The sequence below is a fragment of the Rutidosis leptorrhynchoides genome, chromosome 8 (genome assembly GCF_046630445.1).
Source record: "Rutidosis leptorrhynchoides isolate AG116_Rl617_1_P2 chromosome 8, CSIRO_AGI_Rlap_v1, whole genome shotgun sequence".
Lineage (NCBI taxonomy): Eukaryota > Viridiplantae > Streptophyta > Magnoliopsida > Asterales > Asteraceae > Rutidosis > Rutidosis leptorrhynchoides.
Genome location: NC_092340.1, coordinates 336,915,418 through 336,930,627, shown reverse-complemented (window position 1 = coordinate 336,930,627; position 15,210 = coordinate 336,915,418). Strand labels below are relative to the sequence as shown.

General features: G+C 32.9%; 1 protein-coding gene across 1 annotated transcript; it reads right to left on the bottom strand.

Annotated features, from left to right (window-relative positions):
* Positions 1–5,983: 5,983 nt before the first annotated feature.
* LOC139862511 (pseudouridine-5'-phosphate glycosidase) lies at positions 5,984–11,922 on the bottom strand. Its single transcript, XM_071851125.1, has 13 exons — positions 11,753–11,922; positions 11,544–11,655; positions 11,333–11,443; positions 10,465–10,547; positions 10,069–10,128; positions 9,204–9,264; positions 8,977–9,083; positions 8,818–8,895; positions 8,131–8,176; positions 7,923–8,043; positions 7,758–7,843; positions 6,926–7,012; positions 5,984–6,266 (listed from the first exon to the last, which is right to left on the bottom strand). Exons 1-13 carry the CDS (start codon positions 11,822–11,824, stop codon positions 6,235–6,237), a joined length of 1,056 nt encoding a protein of 351 aa, XP_071707226.1. The 5' UTR covers positions 11,825–11,922; the 3' UTR covers positions 5,984–6,234.
* Positions 11,923–15,210: the final 3,288 nt, after the last annotated feature.

The window sequence follows — 15,210 nt, the reverse complement described above, 5'->3', positions numbered from 1 at the left end:
ACTGCTTTCGAAGCTCGAGTGAAAATCCATATCGGAATAGTTATCGAAATCCGACGAACTTGAACTGGTTGCGGAATTCATCTTGCATGGTTAGGTAAAGGATATTATGAAATGATTTTCGAATATCGGATAATATTCTAATTACATAGAATTTCTATGTATAGTACAAAAGATCCTGTAGATTACGGAGGAAATTAAGGAAACGTGTCAGATAAAGTCTACAGTAACAGATACGCCAAGATCTGAATTTTGTCTCTACACTATTCATGCAATCAATGCAATAAGAAGTGTCTAGACTAAGAATGATAAGCAGGTAATTTTCTAAGGATGATAAATAGATGATTTTCGACACGAAATGATAAGCAAAACTTTTGACATGCAGACACGGTCAAAGTCCAGACTCACCAATGCATCCTAACGACTTATCAATTAGACGCACTAATGCAGACCTGGTTCGCTAAGACCACCGCTCTGATACCAACTGAAAGGACCCGTCCTAATCCATCTGGACGAATACATTACATTTGGTTACATCGCGAGGTACTTGACCTCTATATGATACAATTTTACAAACATTGCATTCGTTTTTAAAAGACAAACTTTCATTACATCGAAAGTTGACGGCATGCATACCATATCATAATATATCCAACTATAATTGACTTAATAATAATCTTGATGAACTCAATGACTCGAATGCAACGTCTTTTGAAATATGTCATGAACGACTCCAAGTAATATCTCTAAAAAGAGCAGATGCACAGCGGAAGATTTCTTTCATACCTGAGAATAAACATGCTTTCAAGTGTCAACCAAAAGGTTGGTGAGTTCATTAGTTTATCATAATCAATCATTTTCATCATTTTAATAGACCACAAGAATTTCATTTCCAGTTCTCATAAATATACGTCCCATGCATAGAGACAAAAATCATTCATATGGATTGAACACCTGGTAACCGACATTAACAAAATGCATCTAGAATATCCCCGAACATATAAACATCGAAGTACTAAAGCAGTTCAAATTCTCTGACTAGGGCGTGTCAAAGTCCATAGATCTATCTTTAAGATTCGCGTCAATTGGTGGCAATTATAATAAACACCAATTCTTAGGCTACCAAGTTCAACAAGGGCGATATCCGGTATAACAATTCAACCATAGAATGTAGTTTCGATTACTTGTGTCTATTTCGTAAAATATTTATAAAAGCAGCGCATGTATTCTCAGTCCCAAAAATATATATTGCAAAAGCATTTAAAAAGGGAGCAAATGAAACTCACAGTAGGATATTTTGAAGTAAAAATATGCATACGACGGAACTGAACAATGCAAGGTTGGCCTCGGATTCACGAACCTATATCATTTATATATATTAACACATATAATTATACTCGAGTAGTTTCATTAATTAATTATATATATTTTATTTATTATATCTTAAATTTTATGTTATCTATATTTATTCTGTATATATATTTAAAATAATTAATGTTTTTAGTTATACCAATATATACATACATATATAGGTAGTATTATATCAGTAATTTCTTTGTATATAAAAATATGTTTAATATATAATTATATGTAAAAATATATTTTTATATGCAAAGTATTTATTTGTCATAAAAAAATAATGATAATAATAATGACCTTTAAATAAAATGATAGTTTTTAATAAACATGCTAATTTTTGTAATAATGATAATAATAATAATAATAATAATAATAATAATAATAATAATAATAATAATAATAATAATAATAATAATAATAATAATAATAATAATAATAATAATAATAATAATAATAATAATAATAATAATAATAATAATAATAATAATAATAATACTTATTCTAGTAATAGTCATAATATTAATAATAATTAGGATAATAATAATAACAATAATAATAATAATAAACATAATAATAACTACTACTAATAATAATAATAGGATTAAAAATAAGAGTGTATACCCCTTTGATAGCTTTTTCTAAAAAGAAATGCCCTGAACGGGACTCGAACCCGTGACCTCCCGCTTATATGCAAACACCCTTAACAATGTATCTGTTTCGATTTTCCTGAATAATACTCGATCTAATTATTCTTATACCATTATATTTCTGTTTCTTATTTTCACCTCATTCTTTTTCTAAAAAAAAATCACGACCCGGGATTGAACTTGAGACCTTTCGCTTAACATATCATCTCCAAACCACTGAACCATTAATTACATTCATGTAATAACTCGCATGATTAATTACTTAATACGTATAAAACTGTTACCATCTTCCTCAAAATTTCATCACCACTTCATCATCCTCATTTTATCTATCATCGACATCATCAATCTTCTTTGCCATCATAACTCATCTCTGTAACATCATAATCCTAATCATAACAAAATCATTATTCTAATCTTCTCTAATTTGATCAAAAGGATTTGAAACCCGTTTTTACCTATCATCATCACGTCGTTATTTTCATCTCTCCATCATCATCATAAACCGTTAATTACATACCTCATCATTATTGATTACTCGTGTATCATCATCTTTATATTGCTCGTCATCACTCATCATCGTTAACTTGATCATGTCATGATTCATCAAAACATAACACGTTGCACAAAATCTCCTCCCGCCCTCATCAATTATCTATATACTATTCAAGCCCAATAACTAACTTACAAACCATTAAACCCACACATCTCGGCCTATTATGACTAATATATTGTAAGGCCCAATTTAGATTAATTCACGGCCCCAAAAACAAAACAAAACGCATGCCAAATTTAAAGATTTATTTATTTGCAAGTGGCTTGTTGGAATAATGGTTGTCTGCCATTACGTTTAACTTGTCTCACAAATATTCCATTTACTAGAAGCTGGAACAAACGTCGAATATAAAAATATGAAAGAAACACACTAGCAGCAATAGTAGCGTAATAGTATAGCTGTAGCAGTTTGTGGTTGTGATGGAAAACAGAAAGAAAACGCAGCAACATAGGGTCTTCAAATGTTTGGTTTTCGATGAGTGGTGATCGATTAATGCTTCAAGAGGGTGGTGTTGGGTTATGATGGTCGAAGATGGAAACGGGTTGGGACGAAGAAGAAGATCAGAGGTAATGAAGGTTGTGGTTTGGATTGTTAAAAAGGTGACGTGGATGATGGTTGATCATGGTTGTTCCCGATAGTCGATTAGTCTAGGGTGATGTTGATACAAGTTGGTGATTTGTTGAAGGAGAAGGTGGTTGTGTTTTTATGGGTTACTCGCGTTGCGTTAAAGAAAATAAAACAACAAGGTGATGATTTGGGTGACGGTATAAGGTTAGTGATCAAGGTGAATTGTAGTGGTTCATTGAGGTTGTTTTGATTATGAAAACAAATGGGTTTTGCTTTGAAGTTAAGATCAGAGAAAGAAGGGAGAATTATTGTTGCAATTCGTGGGGCTCTTTGATGTGTAATTGTTCGATCACGAAACAAGTTGGTGTTGGTTCTTAGTGAGGGTGGTGAGTTCTTGATTGTAGACAGAGACGAAAAGAGTTGATGGTGGATAGTTGCTATCGAATGTGTTATGGGGATTTGATGATTTCATTTGAGTTGCAAAATATGATATAAAATTTGTAGGGTGAAGGTGATGAAGAAGGTGGTGTACAAGTGTGTTTTCACTCTCCATATATAAGTAATATACATACAAAATTATATTAATAATTATAGTCATTCGGTTACAGAATAAGAAAAGAGAGAAAGAAATGTGATCAATTAAGCACATTGAATTCCAATTATGCAGAGTGTCAAAATAGTAATTTTTAATTAATTGATTGAATTGAGAGTTGGTTTCATTGATCATATGCTCTACCCGGATGAATACATATATATAAGTTAAAGATATCATAATAATTAAAGTTATAATATAACTATAATAAGAATCTTAAACAGTGTGTTAAAGAGGGCATCAGATATTTTGAATTTTAATCTACCGACACTTTGCACGGAATATTATATCGTGGTCCGTTGTTAATCAATGGCGGGTAAAACGTCTTCGGAAAAATCTCAAAATTTTAAATTAAGTATCATTATTTATTTTGGTCATTATGGTATAAAATTCGATCCTTAATTTGTTAGATAAAAATTACATCAACTGTCCCTCTCATTTATGGGTAAAATATTAAAAATGTTAAAATTAAATAATTAGATCCTAAATATACTTTTAATAAGCCTATAACTTATATAACTCATTTTCGGATCACCTTTTATTTTAAAATTACATAAGTTCGAATTTAACTTGCTTAATATCAATCGGAACATCAAACGAGTATTACAAGTATTTAATATTTATTTTTAATATACTTTATTTATATATAGAGATATATTTTAAATAATAATTATTATAATATCCTATTTTTATTTTATAAATTTTTAATAACAACAACATATAATACTTCAAATTATATTTCCAACTTATTATTTATATATATACACACATATCTATTTACAAATAGTTGTTCGTGAATCGTTGAGAACAGTCGAAGGGTAATTGAATATATGAACACGGTTCAAAATTTTTGAGACTTCAACATTACAGACTTTGCTTATTGTGTCTGAACATATAAAGAATAAGTTTAATTTTGGTCGGAAATTTCCGGGTCGTCACAGCGACCGCTTCTAATCGGCGTTTCATATCATTTTAATAAAGCAGAAGGCAGCCTTATCATCGGAAGGGATGACAGAGACACTCGAATTAGACGCAGTGTCAATCTATTCATTGTCATAGGCTGAGGAAAGGTGGTCTTCCATCGGAAGTTTTTCCTTACGACCAGGAAGAAGTCAACTTCCCTCGTGAGCAGGTAGAAGAGCTCGAGCAGCATATTTGTCTCAGGAACTTATACTTCATTCATAAAGGCCTCCATCTTTCTTAGGGGTCAACAGACTTGAATAAAGACCCTCACTCAGGCATTATCAACTTCTTAGGAGCCTTTCTAACTCCCCAAATAGTAGACAAAGATTACTCGACCGTAACGAAGGTCATAGCACAAGGAAGCCCCCTTTCTCCCGTCATGATGAAGATCTTTCTTTCTTTTTTTTCTGGATAAGCGCATAAACTCTTTTATGCGAGTGTAAGGTCACATGGGTTATGCCCGATATGCGGATGACATGATTATAGCATTCCAAAGTAAGGTGGAGCTGGAGTTTTCGGAGATTTTTTACGAATATGAGGAAGGCTCTTCTAGACTTGAAGTTAGAGATGACCATTTGTGAGCTAACCCGGTGTGCCCCTAGAAAGATCCGTGTCTTAGGCTTGGTCGTCGCAATAAGACGGAAGGGTTCCCTGGAAGGAAGAGCTCCTTTAAAGCGTTGGAAAAAGAAGTTTACGCTAGAATATTACATAAGAAAAATGGTGTTATAAGGAAAAGAACTTGACTAACTTCCTTCATAGGTGAGGGATGATCGCCTCTTGTCTCTTCCTGACCTAATCACTCATTATGTTAGCACTTTTCAAAAATCAATTATTAACTGCCATTTTAATTACCCCACCACGCAGAGGACTACTTTTGTAATTTCAATTGTTTAGCATATAAAATAGAAAATAATTATTTATCTATCATTATTCCCTCATCATCATATATATTCTCATTCTCATTCATCATCGACTATTTGATTAAATTAAGTAGATTTTTAGTTTGATTCATTATGGCTTTGTACTATAACCTCAAACTAGTTATCTAATTAGAATCAAACCACCCATTTTAGCAATCATATATAACAAACCAACATTTAGGAAAAAGTTTTTATCATAACAAAATGTTTAGGATCCCGAATTTAACATTTTGTAACATAAAAGTAGTCGGCATATTCTATCGATCCTCCTTCAAACTCTTTACAAGAACCATAAGATAAACTCTGGTATCATATTTAGCATCTATCATATAATTCTTACACGGAAAAGATGATCAAAAATACTGAAAGAATGTCCATCAACTTAATTATATAATATCATCAAGCAATTACAACTAGTTTTGTATAAACTCGTGATTCAAATCATAAAATTAAACAGATATGGATACAAAATTAGACAATAACATCCCCATCTTTATTATACTAACTAATTACAGTAGTTCCTTCTTATCAAATGTTATCTTTGAACAAAAACAGTAACCTGAAGTTTCATGACATCTTACTTTTTCAACACATTGGAGGAAAAAGTTATATAGAAACATTTGAATATCAAGATCAAGAGTCGACCACCGCTGCAGATCCTGATCCTGTCCATGGCAGACAAATGTGTGTAAGCTTCAAATTTCATATCATTACCATCTAAGTTCTTTATGATTACTTGCGTACAAACATACAGGTTTCAATATTAATGTCATGGCAATTTTGACCCGTTTACTTATTAATGAACCCATCTCAGATCTTTTTAATCACTAACAGGTCAAACATGTAAGGAGAAGACTAGCATAGTACTCGTGCAAAGCAGCAGGTGAATTATAGGTTCATGTTTAAGTTGTGTCGAAGGTTGCTTGCTCAATTTTTTGTAAATGTATTTAATCTGATGTGATTAAAAAAGCACTTCCATAATTAGCAAATATTAATAATTTTGTAACTTTATTATTATGATTATAGCAATTTCATGTGAATAATAAACTCTCTGTATTATGATCACTATCCTGAAAGTCTTTCTGTATTTTGAGTCCCCAAACTTGTATTTGTGAAGCATAAAATCATTTCGAGATGATAGTTTACACAGGTTGACAGTTTTTTCATAAAAGCTTTAAGTTTGTTTTTCAACCCCTTAGGACTACGATTATAACAAAATCCGATTACTATTGAGAAAAACTGGGTGAAGTGTGTTAGGATCCGACATGTAGAAAATAAAACCCATCTTGATGCAAACCCATTTGGACAAGAAGTAATCACAAACCTTTATGATGACCATGGTTTTGGATATGAGCAAGGGAAACAGCAATTTGAGACCCAAGAACAGCATTATTCTTCACAAGCGCAATGTCTGTATACCTTGTTAAGGAAATTATTACACAAAAAACCCAACATTTATTATATATTTATATACACTTTTGGATACACGTTAACTAGCATAGTACTACAAAAATATATCTGAATATCAAATTTCTTGCCTTATTAGAGAGATACGAGGGTTGTGGTAATGAAAAGTAAAGGGACACCCTTTTCGATAAATTTCAACCCGTTTACTCACAATTATATGTCGATTTAGGTCGTGTTTTGTATCAAATGCGTCACAAATATTAGGTAAAATGGAATAACTCTAACAGGCTAAATGGATCGGAAGCCGTCCAAATCTTTTTTTAATGCAGATAATCTCCTAAGATGTTGTATTTAAAGGTTTAGTTCATTACAAGAAAAACAAAATTTTAGTAATCAAGGTAAACAAAAGATTTTACAACTATTAAAAAAAAAAATGGATAAGAAGTGTTTTGCTATTGAAAAAATAAAGATTTTGAAATCAAAATAAAAACAATTGATTTTGTGTTACAGTAAAAGCTTTTGTAATCAAACTATCCTGGAATGGCACATTTCAGTATGTACAAAGAATGACCTGTTTCAACCCAAACTTGCTTAACCAGCTACCAAATCCGCCCGCCCACTTTAACCCAGTGATTTGATTTTCAGGATAAAATTGAATGAACTTTATCAGCCCAACTAAAACAGACATAAACAACAATATACATACCAAACATCCAAATACATTATACATTATTTAATTAAAAGGATACTTGATTCAAGAGAAGCCCCTCCGGTCAGTTCATTCACTCTAGAAAGTAAGTAAGGAGTTTCAGCACTGCCTGTGATGCCCTTATCACTGGGTCCAAATCATACGTTAGACACGCTCGAAAATAATTAAATAACTAAATAAAAAAAACATTTAAGATGGTTTTTACCTGGCTTCTCTGAGCGCTGTTTGTATAGCAGACTCGATTATGTTACCTGAAACAGAATGTTCTTTTGGTATAGGAATTGCTATTAATATCCCGGTTTTCAGATCTAGTTTCCTGTTGACCTCTGCGATAAATTAGTACATAAAAATAATAAGCACATTTATTCAATGAAATAAATTGAAGAATGAGAATAGAGTTTGATGGTACTTGCCAATCATACGAGCACAGTCTTCAGCTGAATCTAGTCGGCATGGCGCCTGATTTGTCATCCACAAATTGAAACTCTTAGGTAAGTGGTACAATAAAGTAAAACAATTTGTAAGAATATCAAACATATCCATTTTGTTAGCTACGAAATCAAATAGACTAAAGTCTCGTTACCGATTTCCTGACACTCATTAGATCAAGAACTTTTTTTCTACATACTTAATTTAAAAACGGTGTGAAATATAATATCAGAAGGCACAGCTAGTAATAGCATGATGCAACCCAGGTACATTACATAAACTAAAGGTAGCAAAACGGGTAGGTCATGCAGGTTTCGAACGGGTTGATTAACCCATATCAACTTTTTTGTCCTTATTTTATATATGGATATCAGGATATGGATATGGATATGGATGGATAGTTTATATAACACTAATAACACTAACAGTATCCCTTTTAGTTAACTTTTTTAGTGATCGTTTTCTAGTAAGAGAACAGTCCAGAAGGTGATAAAATCTTGAATCTGTCATGGGCATCTTTTAACCCATTTAACCAGTTTCCCTTTAGTTAAATTTTAAAAAATTAACAGTTTGAACTGTTAGCATTATATCAATAAAGTTCAAATCAACCTGTTTTCAAATATTAAGTATGAAAGTGCCATCGCGATGGTAAACAAAGTTGACGTCCATACCTTGCAGCCACTTTTTTCACTAAAAAAAGCAGGAAAATCATCAGTCTGGTAAGCAACAACTGAAACACCTTCAGTTTCCTATAGCATTAAACAAATGAACGTTAGATTTCATAGTACCAGACTAAAATAATATATGGTAAGGGTAATAAATGAACATACCAAATACTCTAGGGTTTTGGGAATATCTAATATGGACTTTACACCAGCTGATACAACAGTTATAGACGTTCTTCCGAGTTCAGTAAGATCAGATGATATATCCATAGCTGAAGCAATTTAAGAATCAACAGTTACATCATGTTGAATTCTAGTTTGGTGAACATACAAGTAACTAAAATCAACACAGTAAATATAGATCATAATAAAAAAAATATCAGAAAGCTTACTGCTTTCGCCGTTTTTGTGAACTCCTCCAATACCTCCCGTCACAAATATAGATATTCCAACCTGAGAAAAGTGGAACCAAACACGGCTAATAATTGTTAGGTTTTGCTATTCATTATTCAACACCAAGTTCCCTTTAAGGATGAACTATATGAAGTAAAAATTAATAACAATCTTGTTTCATTCGCTAAGTTCATCTATACATTTTAGCCTTTTAGAAGTATGTGTGTGTGCGTGCTCAAGATGATATCTAGAAATAATTATGAAATTGCCGCCGCCTGATTTTTTTTTTTACTAATTTAGAATAATGCCACTGCCCAGAGTTGATCCAATGGCTAAGAGGGAAAGTAAGTCCTAGAAATCGGATCATCTCTGGGGCAGTGCAACCTCATATACTTATACATATAGAATATAGATGTATATATGTATTATGAATACACATATGCAATGCAACCTCATATACTTATAGTTCTATGACGTCCCAGAATCTTCCATTCATCACAAATATCCCATTTTATCAATGAAACAAGAAGCAAAACTAGAGGTCACAATTTCAACCTGCTTATGAATGGGTGGACTTGGTAAAAAGAATTTTTTTTAAAAAAGTGTTGCCCAAAGTACCAATTATGCCTAACCTTCAAGATAGTTTTGTTCAAAAACAGTATGTTGTTGTTCTTACAAAAGAAAGTAAAATAGTTCATAAGAATTTCACATGTTGATTGTTGGATAAAATTGAAAATCACGACATAATAGTGTATGTGGGACAATCCAACCCGTAACTAAAGATTACCCATTTTGATTAGTCAGTCAACCACTTTAAGCAATATGGGTTGATCTAAAAGGGAAACCAATCAAGAGAGAACTCACCATTGAAGCAAAGATCATGGTTGCAGACACAGTAGTCCCACCACTACCTCTTGTAGCCACCTACATAAATAAATTGAATAAGTCATGTAAAGTTACAAGGTTTTATTGAGTTTGAACCAAGTACCATTTTAATGAGTTGAATCAAATAAAAATCATAAATGCACTCAAGAACAGCTAAACAAACATAACCGAGAGCATTCAATAGCTTCACGTCATTCAGATAGTCGACATATAACATTCATTTTTTACTCTAAACCAAGTCCTGGCAGAACCTTTGATTCATTAGGTGCTAAATAGTGTAATCTTTATTTAATATGTATACAAGAAAAATTTAACAAATGTAGAAAATAACATGGTCATACATAAATAAAGACCTAGATTTTAAGTCATACTCACAACATGTGCAATGTCCCTTCGAGATATCTTTCGAGCTTTGGTTCCTAGCTTGGCTAACCTCTCTAGTTCTTCAGAGCTGAGACCTACAAGTATAAATCAGGACTGGTAGTACTAAATACTTGAAAATGATAATGAGCTAAAACTTGGAGAAGAAAACATACAGATAACAAGTAGTTAAAAAACATTATGTCTAATAAAATATAATACAGAGCCAACAAGATGACAAGCAAGTCATCATCAACAGTTGACCTTCAAGATTTACATTACTATGACTTTAAGTAGGTTTTGTTAATACACATGTCAACATAGATGGTTCCAACTTACATACATGATTTTTCTAATACCATTTCGCGAGTCACAGTTATGTCTACCTCCACACGATGGACCGGACAAAATCTTTACAATATTAGTACTAAATTGGTTAGGGATTTTTAGAGCCAGGCAAAATTCTACTACCATACGCCTAGGGCCAAAATATGAAGCAGGCTTAAGAGGTCCAATGACGTGAGGAGACAGTAAAAAGTGTAGGATAACAGGAAAAGAAAAATAATAAGGGTCTGAACACTCATTATAATACATGTCAGTAAGATTATGAAGCAATTAATCCTGAAACAAAAAAGCTCATATATAAATTCAGTGTCCCTCACATGAAATTGTTTGTAATTCCATCTTAATCCACAGAAGATATTCGAAAAAGAAAAAGAAACAAATCAAATTTCATATCGAAAAGGCGTTATATGGCAGACTAGATAAGACAGAAAAATATTTATATAAGATCATCCTCAAAAAGTCCTCCTTGAATCATTTTGCAATGTTTTGTAATCATAATAAATAATTAGTTAACATAAACCAGATATAGAATAAGCACCTATGCATGGTATGCCATCTAAAATAGCAATAGTTGCAGGAACAGCTCCATTTTCCCTCACAATAGCCTCCACCTCCTTTGCAGTCTCCATATTTTGAGGATAAGGCATGCCTAACAAACACACAAATCACAATATCACGAATATATATCATAAGGCTAAACCAAAATTTTATAAAATTCAATAAAAAATTATATAATAATAACAAAATACCATGAGATATAATGGTAGACTCAAGAGCAACAACTGCTTTTCCGGTAGCTAAAGCTGTAGAAACATCGTTAGATATCTTAATAGTCCCCATATTTGAATTGTCATTGCCACCCTAATTTAACAACAACAGATTTTATTATTTTATTCAAAAATTAAACAAGCAGTGATAAAAATTAGGGCTAGATAGGGATGAAGATGATGATGATGACCTTGGTGCTTGATCTTGTGATGTGAAAATGGCGATGAAGGTTGGCTAATCTTGACAGGGCGTTTGAAGCCATTGCCGGAAACAAACTCGATCGCTATCGTATCCGTCGACCGTTTTATTATTTGTTGAAGGAAAATAGTTTTTGGCCTTCTTGTTCTCTGTTTTTTTTTCTTTTTTCTTTTCTTTTCTTCTCTTCAATTTTCATTTTTCAATTTTCATTTTAATTACTGGACGTCCATTAATAAAGGAAACACGAATACGGTTGACCAAGTTTAATTATTTATGGATAAATTAGTGAAGTAAAAATATTAAAAGGCGTAAGGTAGAAAAAATTACGGTGCCGAGTTGTAGCATTTTTTTTACTGTCATGCTAAAAAAAATTAGGGGTAATTTTTTTTTTTCCAGTTTGATTGCGAACTCTATTCATTTTCGTGTGGTTCTAGGTACTGTTTTTTAGTTTAGTTTTCTGGTTTAGTTAAGTTGTTAGTTTGGTTTGTAGTTTTAGTTGCCTAGTGTGAGCTTGCTAGGTTGTTTCTTTATTTGTGTCTTTCTTTCATGTAGTCAGTTCAGATGATTTGTTGTTTTCGATCGGCCGTTTCTTTTGGCCTTTTATCGTTGTGTATTTCTTGCCGAGTTATATAAACTTTTTCACTTTTTCAGCAACAAAAACTATCTATGGATACATTTTTTTGACATCAGTTTGGGATCACCCATGTGGACTTAACCACTCACGCGTTCATCTCACGTTGTTGCATAACCACCCCCTAACTACTGCCCTGGAGGAAACTCGAACCAATCCGAAGGCATGACCGGAAAACCCCCCTCCCTGCTAACCCCCGCACTAGGCGAAAGGCGACCTAGGTGGATACTTCAGGTTAGGGATAACATTGAGTGCAATATTGCCGCACAGCGGAGTCGAACTCCCGACCTCTCGCTAAGAGAGGCATGTCACTACCTGCTGAGCTACAACTCAATGTTTATCTATGGATAAATTACTAGATTAATTACTCAACTTTCTCGTTTAGTTTTGTTTGTCATGGCTCTCTAGTTTGGTAGTCTCGATGTTTTAGTTCATTTGTTTCGTTAGGTTGGGATGTTAATTTGCCTTTGTCGTTTATTCTCTAACGTTTAGCCTCTTGTCTCGTGCGTCACATTTTTAATTCGTTTCTTTGATCTAGAGGTACATTAGAGATTTTTTATCATAATTTTGAACTTGTTACGAAGTTTACAATGAGGCTAGAAGTTTAATTACAATAAAACAAAAAATCAAAACATTTTAGGTTTTCTAATTAATTTCAAGATCAAACACAAATTTGTCAAAAATTGAAATCATTTCTCCTCAACTAACATTAATCTCCAAACAAACTTAGCTTCAAAACTATGCCGATTTTCTTTCCTTGTTGTTCTATTTACAAATTCTAACAATATACCACTTCAAGATTGAAAGATAAACAATTTAGAACGGTGTGTCCACCACCAGTGGTTGAAAAATCAATACAATCTGACGGTCAACGAACCGCTATGATTTTTCTTTCACGATTGTACCAAAACTCTCGAATCCAATAACTCAACCATTATTTTCGCACGAGAGTTCAAAGAATGGGAACTCAGTTCCAGAACCAAAATCAACGAAAACTTTCTCCTACAACAAAAAATCCATTGATCCCACTGTTGTCTCTTTTACAATCATGAACCATCTCACCAATTACATAACAGACCATTGTTACGTCATAGACCTACCAGAACTACAAACAATCTTGAAACAACCCAACCCGTATTCCATACGATAATTTTTTTTTTTTGTAATGATACACATTTACGCGCCAATAAAATATGTAAACCAATCCACAAGTTCCATTTAAACGTTCAACAATTTAAATGTTTACAAAAGGCACGAAGGCCATTAATTAAGTTCAATACAAGTTTGACCCACTACAACGATAGTTTATAATCCAAACGACCCTTTGAGCATGGTTTGGAACTAAACTACCCAAAACGTTAGGCCAACTTTCAAACTTCAACAAAACATCATCAAAGGCCACCTAGTGCCCGATAACCCCTTTGCCCTTATCCGCACCTGCAACTAAAAAGATAAACAACGAGAGGGGTAAGCTAATGCTTAGTGAATGCAATAATTATACATGTTCATATATAACCTACTTACTTGCAATCACTTACACAATACCGCATACAAGCTAGCTATTCGACAAACATGCAAACATTATGCATAAACTACAATCCACAATCCACAAGGAGCTAGCAACCGACAATAGCATATAGTTCATATTTTAATATGCTAATTACACAATCACACAACCATGGTTAACCAATAGCAAAAAGGAATGGTACTCAAAATTCTCATCGGTGTTCATAACAACCGTTAGTGCACAACACATATATCACCAACCCTTAGACAACACATATCCGTTCATAAGATCATTAGTGTACAACACATATAACACCAATTTGGACAACACATATCCATTTAATAAACCGTATTATCCATTTAATAAACCGTTAGCATACAACACATATATTGCTAAATTAGACAACACATATCCGTTCATAAATCGTTAGTGTACAACACATATATCACTAACTAGGACAACACATATCCTTACGTACAAATAAGCACATCATATACGTACAAGTATACTTATTCCACTCACCTTGTCACAAGGATGATGATTATGCACGTCCGAGCTTCAATGCAATGTACCTAAGTCATTAAGTGCACATTCAATTTCACAACTAGTGGGACTAACCACAATACTCCCACTTGAGCATTTAATGACCCAATTTGTATTAAATGACTCAACTACTCACAACCGCCCATAAACGGCCAAGACTCGACTTTAATCACTAAGACTAGTGAATTAAAGTCTATTAATCTTCAATTAACACAAAACTTAGGGTAATCCATACCCATTTTATCTAATTAGGTCAACTAGTACATTTTGACCCATTTTATATTACTTAGACTCACAATCAAGTCAAACTTACCCATTTACACTTCTTTCATAAATCTTAAAGTGCATTAGTGACTAACAACATCAATTGACACTTACAACCTCGAATCACAAGGTCAAAACCCTAAATAGTGGCTATTAGGGTTTCCTTACAACAACATAACCCAAACTCACCCATTTTACCCTCAAATGGGTCATACAAATCTCTAGTAACCCAAACCCTAGCCATTAACCAATTAAAACTTAAAACATAAAGTTAGAACTTACCAAGACTATCTTCTTGTAGCTAGTAACAAGGAGAACAACTTTAAATCTCGCTCCTAGGTTTGATTCACAAATCTCCAACTCCAAATCTCAAGATTAAACTAAGTGGATTTTGTGTTTTGGGAGAGAAATTGGAAAGAAAATAGAAAAGGAAAATGAAATAAATGAACTAGTGGTGGAGGTTTAATGCTCCCATCAGATCCACATGTTAAATTACCAATTTGCC

Bases quoted from the DNA above. Each gene is read 5' to 3' on its own strand.
- LOC139862511 (XM_071851125.1), bottom strand. From the start codon at position 11,824: ATGGCTTCAAACGCCCTGTCAAGATTAGCCAACCTTCATCGCCATTTT. The intron at 7,013-7,757 runs GTATCCTTTTAA...CAAGGTATACAG, and splicing joins AGGGGCTTCTCTTGAATCAA to ACATTGCGCTTGTGAAGAAT. The intron at 6,267-6,925 runs GTTTGTGATTAC...TGCCATGGACAG, and splicing joins AAACCATGGTCATCATAAAG to GATCAGGATCTGCAGCGGTG.